Source organism: Oenanthe melanoleuca, chromosome 13 (assembly GCF_029582105.1).
Source record: "Oenanthe melanoleuca isolate GR-GAL-2019-014 chromosome 13, OMel1.0, whole genome shotgun sequence".
In the NCBI taxonomy this organism is placed as follows: Eukaryota; Metazoa; Chordata; class Aves; order Passeriformes; family Muscicapidae; genus Oenanthe; species Oenanthe melanoleuca.
In genome coordinates, this window is record NC_079347.1 from 5207396 (window position 1) to 5216585 (window position 9190).

Below are 9190 nucleotides of genomic sequence, written 5' to 3' on the forward strand. Positions count from 1 at the left end.
ACCTTCACTCTTGTTTGAACCACCAGAATTGTAGCTCTGGATCTTCCAGGAGTGATCCCAGAGTGTAGGAACACCCTCACCACCAAGTTCATCTTTCTGGGGGATTGCTGGGAAGGCTTTCCTGCAGGATTGCAAATCCCACTGCTCCCAGAATTGTAGCTGCTGGAATGATTGAAGGGGAAAATCAGAGCAGATTTCAATGTGAACCAATCTTAAGCAATTAATAATATTTACTAATATTACGTATTATTACTGTTGTAAAAATAAGATTGTATCAATTAATTCTGAGCTATAACAAGCTTGTTCTTTATTAGCTGCTGTTCCTGACAAGCCTGTCCCCCTGCTCTAGGAAGTATCAGTGTTTTCCCACTTGGTACCATCACCTCTCCTGCAAGTTAAATCTTCCATAGATAGATAGAACACATAGATCCTGCAAAATCCTGGTGCAGCCAGCTCTAATTTAGGCACTTGGTATCCAGAGCCATTTATGCTGCATTTGTGGAATTATGGGACCAAGAAATCTTTGGGAAAGGGGAGGATGGGAGTGTTTTACAGCTCCTTGCTCAGTCCTTGAGGAATAGACATTTCAGCAAAAATCAGTGATCAGGGCCTCAGTCCAGACATGGAGTAGGGACAGAAAACTTGCTGTTGGATGAACTCTTGAACTATTTGGGAAGAACCTGGAAAAGCTGGAGAGAAGGGAGCTCCAGCAAAGGAATAAGCAGCAGGGTGACCTGCTGGGCAATGAGGAGAGGGGGAATATTTGAGTCCCAAAGAGGGAACTGTGTCTGGTACCTCCAGCACCAGCATCTGCTCCTGGACATGCTGTGGGATTTTGTCAGCAGTCAGGATATTGTCCTTTTTCAGCTTGGAGAAATAGAGAAGGGTCCCCTTTCTCCTGCAGGACACAGTTTATCTTGGTGGGATTGCCCAGGAGGCACAAAGGGCTGTGAGATACAAAGTCCTCACTGCTCCTCCCTCACCTGCCTCTTCTCCAGAAAAGTAGGATCACTTCATCCACACACATCAGACCTGGAGTGTGGATTCTGGCTGCTGCTGGGCCAGAGCTGAGAGCACAAAGAACACCAAATACTACAGCAAAATCTACATTTGCAAGGGGTTAAACACAGGAATGTTGAATGTCTGTGGGGGGATGGGAATGATGTGGGAATCCAGGATATTGGATCCAGCATTCAGTCAATTACCATGCTTAGTTAAGTACTGCACGGTGGAGTGAAGGCTGCAGTCTGTTAGAGTGTCTGTTCCTATAAGTCATTTAATTATGAGGTTGCTCATATGCCATTTTAACATATGTACAGTAACATTATCCCTCTTTTCTAGGTCACCATCCTCATAAGCCTGGCTCTTGCATTCCTTGCCTGCATAGTGTTCCTTGTGGTGTACAAAGCCTTCACTTATGACCACAGTTGCCCAGATGGATTTGTTTATAAGGTAAGGAACTTCAGAAGGATGAATTGCCTGAGCTAATGACAGGCTCTAATTGCCTGCATGGTTGCAGCCCAGGCTGCTTTTTTTTTTTTTTTTTTTTTTTTTTTGACCAGGCCAAACAGAACATTTGGCAGGAATGTGTTGAAATGGAAAAAGTGTTCTGGGAAATGTGGACATGCATCTGACTCCATCAGCTACTGTTACAGTGTAATTGTTGGATTAGCATTTGGTGAACACTACAGACAGATGTTCAGCAACAATCCCTCATATTTGTGAATGGATTTATTGCAGCTGGGATCCTGCAGTTGCTTCCCACACTCCCAAGTAACTGATGTTTATGGCATACAATGTAATGCAAAGCAAACTGCTGCAGTGCTGACACTGTCCTTTGTTAAAGAAATCCAAATTTGCCCAAGTAGTTCACTTCTAGGTGCTCTTGAGCCTCTATCAAGAACAAAACCTTGTAACAATTGCTAAAAGCCAGTGATTTTATATTGAATGTTCACAGAACTGTTTGTGTGGTCTGCTGAGATAAAGAAAGTATATTTTTCAAAATAATCCACTGTGAAGAAACTCATAAATCACAGGAGTCTTGACCACACTGGGGATAATATGTGTGCTGAAAAATAGAATAAGATGTTGGTGTATTAATCATTGTGAATTATTCTCTTAGGTTATATAAAAGGGAGACTGGAAAAGAAAAGGCTTTGGGGTGACCTAATTGTGGCCTCCAGTACCTGAAGGAGCTACAAGAAATATGGAGAGAGACTTTAAAGGGCCTGGAGGACCAGGAGAAGGGGGAATGGCTTCAAAGGGACAGAGAGAAGGCTTAGTTGGATATTGGGAAGGAATCCTTCTCTGGGAAGGTGGCAGCCTAGAGCCCAGAGCTGCCCCTGGATCCCTGGGAGTGCCCAAGGCCAGGCTGGATGGGGCTGGGAGCAGCCTGGGACAGTGGGAGGTGTCCCTGCCCATGGAATGAGATGAGCTTTGAGGTCCCTAATAGGTTCATGAATTTCAGAATCAAATCCAAACCTGACCCTGTGAGAAGAGCTGAGCCATTGGGCTGTGCCTGGTGCTCATCCCCGGTCAGGGATTTTGCAGCTTTTGCTGCTCTGCCGTCTGGGCGCTCCCAGTCCTCAGCCCGCAGTGCGGAGCGCTCAGCGCACAGCGTGTCACGGCCGCTGCTCCGGGGCTGCCAATAGCAGCAGGTTCGGGGTTCGGGGTTCGGGGTTCGGGGGTTCGGGGCGGGCTGGGCGCGTTCCCGGGCAGGAGAGGAGCTGCAGCCTGGGAGCGCACAGAGAGCCGCTGCCATCACTGTGCTTCTCCTGTTCCCCCAGCACAAGCGCTGCATCCCCGCCTCGCTGGACGCCTACTACTCGGCACAGGATTCCAACTCGCGGGGCCGCTTCTACACCGTCATCAGCCACTACAGCATGGCCAAGCAGACCAGCTCCAGGGCCGTGTCCCCCTGGCTGCCCTCGGGCTCGGCCAGCCACGACAGCAAGGCTGCCAAGACAGAAGGTCATTAGAGGGAGCAGAGAGAGCGGGCGGCGCCGGGCGGGCGGGGGACACCGCGAGTCCGAGCGCCAGGAGGGACCCGCCCGGGGCAGCAGCAGCTTCATGGGTATTTCTTTTCGTGCGTTGTTCTCGTTGATTTGTAACCGAGTCGAGCTCTTGTACAAAGGCATGTTTGATGTTGACTGTACCTTAACGATGTAAAAATATTTTTAAATCATTGCTTAACTATTTGTTAGAAAAATAAATTAAAAAACAAAAAAAGCAAGTTAGGTAAACAGCCAGAGAGGATAAAAGCAGCAAAGAGAATCCCACCAAATTTTGTCAGTGCTGGAAAGCTGTGACAGAGGCTCCACAGGCACTGAAGGAAGAGCTGGAATCCTTTCAAGAGGTACAAAGGTTCAATTCTGGTACAAAGACATTGTGGTGCTGTTTGGTTTGCCAAAGGGGAAATACTTTGCTGTCAGATTGAATCCAGTGTCAGTGTTCACTCACTGATAGAGAAATACAAGCATCCCCTCCTTCCCCAGACATGTTCCCATGCAAACACAACCCTGCACAGTGCCCCAAGGAAATCCAGAAGGTCCCTGGCATTCCTAATGAGCCACCAGAGTGCTGCTGGTCCTGGCCAGGCTCTGGGGCTGAAATCCAGGCTGCTGGATGGAGCAGGATGGGAGCAGGCAGAGGCTGTTTAGTGAAATCTTGAATAAACTTTTGAGCACAGGACTCAGAGTCAGGAGTTCAGCACTCTTCTGCTTCTGGCATAGAATCCCTGCATTAGCTTTGGCAATTTCCATGAGGCTTCATCCTTTGGGAATCTCTCCTGAGGGTGACCAAAACTCAAAGAAATGCCATTATGATCAGAAGAACATCTCAAACATGCTGTTACTATTGAGCCTCTAACTTTTCAGCCTCTAATTTTCCCATGAAATGGGATGCTCCTGCTTCCCTCCTTCAGCTTCAGTTCCTTCAGCATTTCCTGTCATTCCAGGTCACTGGAGAGAGGCACAAATCAAATCTCTGCTTGCAAACCCAGAGCAGACCCCAAGCTTAATCCAGTCCTGCCCAGAGGAGCACATCATCTCCCCACAAATGGCACTTGGGATCAGTGCAGGCTGGTGGGATTTAAGAACCCCCAAGGATTCTCTTTTTTCAGAGCTGCAGGAGCAGGAGCAGAGTGCACAGGCAGGGCAAGGCTCACCTTGGGCTGAGCTGCTTTTTCAGATTCTTGGCTGGACTGGGATGGAAATTAGGAACTGGCCCCTTCTTCCCTCGCATTGGGCAGTTTTGTCCTCCATGTCAGAGACACTGGGCAGTGTGTGAGGGCAGAACTCCCCAGTCCTGCAGGCATCATGAGAAATAACTGTATAGTGTAGCTAAAACTGTCGTGCCAAACGCCATCGTCTGACTCCCTCTCCTCCTCCCCCTTCCACCTGTAAATTCATTTCTCACTCAAAATGTACAAACCAGCCCCTCCACCAACAACCCCGACTCCAGCAAAACCACTGAACAGTTTATAATTTTGTGGTGTATTTTTTGTCAGTAGGTAGCAGAGACTGAAGTATTTTTTGGTGTAATTCTTGAACTTTTCTGACGGGATTAAAATAAAGTTCGATGTGACTGAGCGTGGCTCCCGTGGGTTTTCTGGGGAAATGCTGGGTGGGATTTGTGTGGTGCTGCCAGGCAGAGGCTGCACCTTGCACCAGCCCCAAGGTGACTCTGGATTTCAGGAGGCATTTCCAGAGCTTCCTATTTTCCCCTTTTAATGCCTGGATTTTATTCCCTACGTTCTCACCCATTTCCAATAGGAAAACTGTAATTAAACTGCAGCTCATCTTCTACTGCTTTACAGTGGATCTCCATTCCCATTTTAATGGGAATTCCTTCCAATGGACTTCCTTCCCATTTGAAAACCAATGGATTACAGGAACTTTTCCTGGCAGCAGTGTCTCCCTTACCATCTTTTCCTGGTGCAAGCATTCCTTGGAATGGGGGGTTAAAGGAAATCCAGCTGACCAACCAAGGGCTACAGCTGAACTTTGGGAAAGTTGAGCTCTGTACCCAAACTCTGCAGCTTCATTTGTAACTAGCCCACAGCTGTATTCATCTCACATGCTTTAGAAAGCAGATTGTGTTGCCTCAAATCCTTCGGCTCTTTGAAATGGAATGATACCCTGGCATTAAATTGACTCATTCCCAAAGGCTAAAGAACATTTTATAAAACCTTTGGATAGCTTTCCTTCCAAAAAGGAGGAAAAAAAAAGTGTATTCACAGTTGTGAAATTGAGCTTCCACAGGAGAGAAACCACTCTGGTGTTAGAGGTCAGCACTACTTGTGAAATACATTAAAAGGATCCAGTGCTGTGCAGGATTGAGTCACGGGATAATTTAACCATGGAATTCTATTGCCAGTTCCCCAGTAATACTCTGTGTTTACTTGAATCAGAAAAACCCAGGAATCAAATCACTTGAATTAAAAGAGTTCTAGCTATTACTAGATAAGTGAGTCAGAGGGGATAACCATTCCTATTTAATAAGGGAAAGATCAAAATCTGTATAGAGCAAAATAATAATAAAAAAAAAAAAAAACAACTAAGAAAGACTCAGGGGGAAAGTAAAAGAAACCAAACAACTCAACTCAACTCCTGCTGTAAGTTTCACCACTGTGAATATTGTTATTACAGCTTCTGTACAAGCTGCAGTTGAGCTTCCAAGATTCAACTACATATTTTAATCACAGGAACAGGGAGAAAATTGGAATTGTAGTGCATCATCTTATTATTTCAGTCTTTAAAAGCCTCCTTCAAGGCTGATCATGAGTTTTCAGCTCTGATTAAAGAGTGTGTTGGTGACAGCCCGAGCTCATCAGGCTCTCTGTGCAGCCTGAAGCTCTTCAGGGGCTCTGGAGAGCAAAGTTTGCCTGAGCTGTGCCTGAGTGAGGGCTCAGGCTCAGCCCTGGGGGATCTGAGGAACAGGAACCCTCCCTGAGCCTCTCCCAGCATTTCTGTGATGGCTGAGTCCAGCAGCTCCAGCTCCCCAGCAGGAATCTCTTTGTGTGATCTTCTCCCTTATGGTAGAGTTTGAACTCCCCCCAAAATTCCCTTGTGGCCTGGAGTTGTCAGTCCTGCAGGGATGGGTGCCTGGGCTGTCTGTCTGCCCCACTGGAGTGGCAGGGAGGGTGGGAGGAGAACTGGCAGCACAGGGATGAGCCCAGCTGGCAGGGACAGGACACCCTGGACAGGCAGAATCCTGGGGAACAGCTGGCAGAACAGCTGGAACAAAGAACTCCAGCAAAGGTGTGGTGATGGCACGGTGGGAACTCAGCTGAGAACAGCCCCAGGAGGAGAAGGGAAGGAAGGAAGAAACTGGGGCTGTTGGAGCTTGGGAAGGATGGAGAGCAAGAGAAAAGGAGATTGGCACAGCCAAGGCCTGGACAGGAGCTGCTCTTCTGCTGTCAGCCCATGACCTGAAGCACTGCACCCCCTGCCTGATGGAGCCTCTCTGGTTTGGGAAAAGCCTCTCCCAACATCTGCAGTGCCCTGGGGGATCACTCCAGCACTGACTCCAATCCTCTTGCACTGCCTGCAGATCCAAACCAGGGCAGGGAAAAGAGGTGCCCACAGGGCTGGCAGGGCACAGGGCACAAACAGCTGAGCTGTGCCTGTCTGGGGTCCTGGAGGTGACTTTGTGCTTGGATTGCAGAGACAGCTCAAGGCACTGCCTGAGATCGGGAAAGGAACAGTCCCTGTCCCTCTCCATGTGATTCTTTTATTCCCTTTATCCTCCCCCGTGCTTGCCAGCTGTTGCTGGTTTGTAATAATACCTGCAGTGATGAGTGTAAGGGTCGTGCACTGAGCTGTCTACAATCACATTTTATACGATTAGTCAGGGGTTTTTAAAGCACCCTAATTATTACAGTCAAACCGGATTAAGCCATTCCTCTAATAGATTTTCAGTTCCTGTAAAATAGGCCAGGGAAAATGACTTACAGGAGGAGATGGGGGAAGGAAGGGCTCTTTCCTTCCACCCCTTTGGCCTTTGGTTTTTTAAAATGCCAGCAGTGGCAGGGGCACCACAGGGATCCCACTGGGAGCACTGGGGGAGGAGTGCCCAGCAGGGTCGGGGTCTCTGGTGCTCAGCTCCCCTTCTCGCTGCACTGGTGCCCTCTGAGGGGCAAAAGAGGACAAATCTTTTTGATTTAAAATGTTATTTCACCAGGGAGGGTGGATGACAAGTCACTTGAGAGGCTGTGGGTTGCTTCCTGATGGAAAATAATCCAGGGGAAGCACAGGAAGGTGGGAAGTGCAGCTCCGTGGTGGCTGAGCTGCTGTTGCTGGGGAAGGCTGGGCAGGATTAGTGCAGGATTTGTCCTGCAGCAGGCAGATGGAGATGGGGAAAAGCAGAGAGACAGGACATGGAAAAGCCTCTTAGCAGCAGGGTGCACAGCTCATCCTGGCACAGCCAGTGCCCTGCCCTGCCCAATGGGATGGCCTGATCCCAATCCCAATATCCCAATCCCAATCCCAATATCCCAATCCCTTTGCTGGGCAGGATCTGTGCTGGAGGTGCTGCCTCCATCCAGGGCAGAAATCCCCTGCTCTGACACGGTGTGAGCCCCACTGGGGTGAGCAGGAGTGGGAAGCTGCCAGCAGAGCAGCCCCTAAGGAAACACTGAGCCCAGTTTTGAACAAATCACCTGTGGGGGCTTCTCAGGAGGGGTGGGGACATCACCCTTGGAGCCCCAAAATCCAACTCCCAAGCCTTGCAATCCCCAAATTCCTTCTCCAGACTCTGCAGGGCTGGGGGTGCCCCCAGCCCACCTGGAGCAGAGCCACCAGCTGTCCCTGTCACCTGGTGGCATCACCCAGCTCACAGCTCTGCTAAACCCCCCCTGGCAGCCCCTCCAGCCATGGCCACTTTTCTGGGGAAATTGATTTCTCTGTATATTTTTTATGCCAGGTTATTACAATTACTCTTCAGCATCCTTTGGGATGAAAGGCTGTTATAGAGATGAAAGCTCATTAACAATAAATATAAAGGGTCAAAACTCCCCATAAAAATATATTAGAAACAGATTTTAGTTTGGAAATGTAAATACAGCATTTGGCAGCAATCACTGGCTGGTCTGGTGTGCAAGAGAGTTTAATCCACTGGGAAGATGGGGCTACGTTTACAGCAGAATTACTGGGTGAATTATGAAGTTTTGGCTTGCTGGAAAAACAACTTCTGCCTACCATCAATAAAAAAAAAGGAATTGTTGCAGGAGGAAGAAGATTTCTCCTGCTAAAACAGGATTTTTGTGGTAGAGCTGAAGAATCTTTGGGAATTTTCAAGTATAAATGCTGAGAAAAAAAAAATAAAGGTGAATGGAATTTTGAAATGACAGTGGTAGGAATGAAAGTACCTAACTCACCTGTTTTTTTTCAGATATGTTTTCATAAATTCATATATGAAGGGGAAGCTGAACCTGGCTTTTCCCAAAAACATTTGAAGCACCAACATTCCCAACATTCCCTGAGCAAATTCCAGCTCCTCACCCACCCAGGGCTGTAAATGAGCCACATCCCCCCAGCTGCTGATGGTGACCCGGCCCTGGGGGTGCCAGGGCTGCTCCTGGAGGTGGATCCGTGGGGAATCTGTCAGAAATCTGGGGACAAGGATTCCAGCAGAGCTCCAGCACAGCCTGGGCTGGTTTCAGTTTGTTTCAGGTGCCACAAACCCATTGGAGCAGATTTTAATGCCTCAGATAAAGGGTGTTTCATTTTCCCCATGTCCTCCTGTCTTGGGGTGCAGTACAGGATGTGACCAGAAATGTGAATTCTGTCCCCATCTGGGTGGGGCAGTGACCCTGATCTCCGTGGGAGATATCTCCTGCTCATGGGCCATCTTTAAACCAGCTGGGCAATCATCTTTATCTTCCCACAGCCCATCCTCCCTCCAGGAGATATCTCCTGTTCATGGCCAGTGAGTCCCAGGGCATGACTGATAAAATTCCATCATCCCACTGGGAGATGCTCCAGCCAGGGGAGGAGCCAAGCCTTTCCTACCCAGATAAAAACTGAGATTTGGACACCAAGGAACCTTCTTTCCACTGGATTCCAGAGGAAAACCAGACCTTTCCACATCATCCCTGGAGCTTCAGAGGAAACTGCACCTTCTCCAGGAGCACTGCTCCAGCTGAACCACATCTGCCCCTGCAGGAGGATGCAGCCACCATTGAATGGGA

At 48.5% G+C, this 9190-nt stretch overlaps 1 protein-coding gene across 1 annotated transcript in view; it reads left to right on the top strand.

Moving 5' to 3' along the window:
- Nucleotides 1-4589, top strand: part of NSG2 (neuronal vesicle trafficking associated 2) — a 30915-nt gene extending 26326 nt beyond the window's left edge. Inside the window, exons 4-5 of the mRNA XM_056502542.1 lie at nucleotides 1342-1452; nucleotides 2787-4589. Coding sequence (XP_056358517.1) covers nucleotides 1342-1452; nucleotides 2787-2978 — 303 coding nt within the window. The 3' untranslated portion in view covers nucleotides 2979-4589. The remainder of the gene's footprint in view (nucleotides 1-1341; nucleotides 1453-2786) is intronic.
- Nucleotides 4590-9190: the final 4601 nt, after the last annotated feature.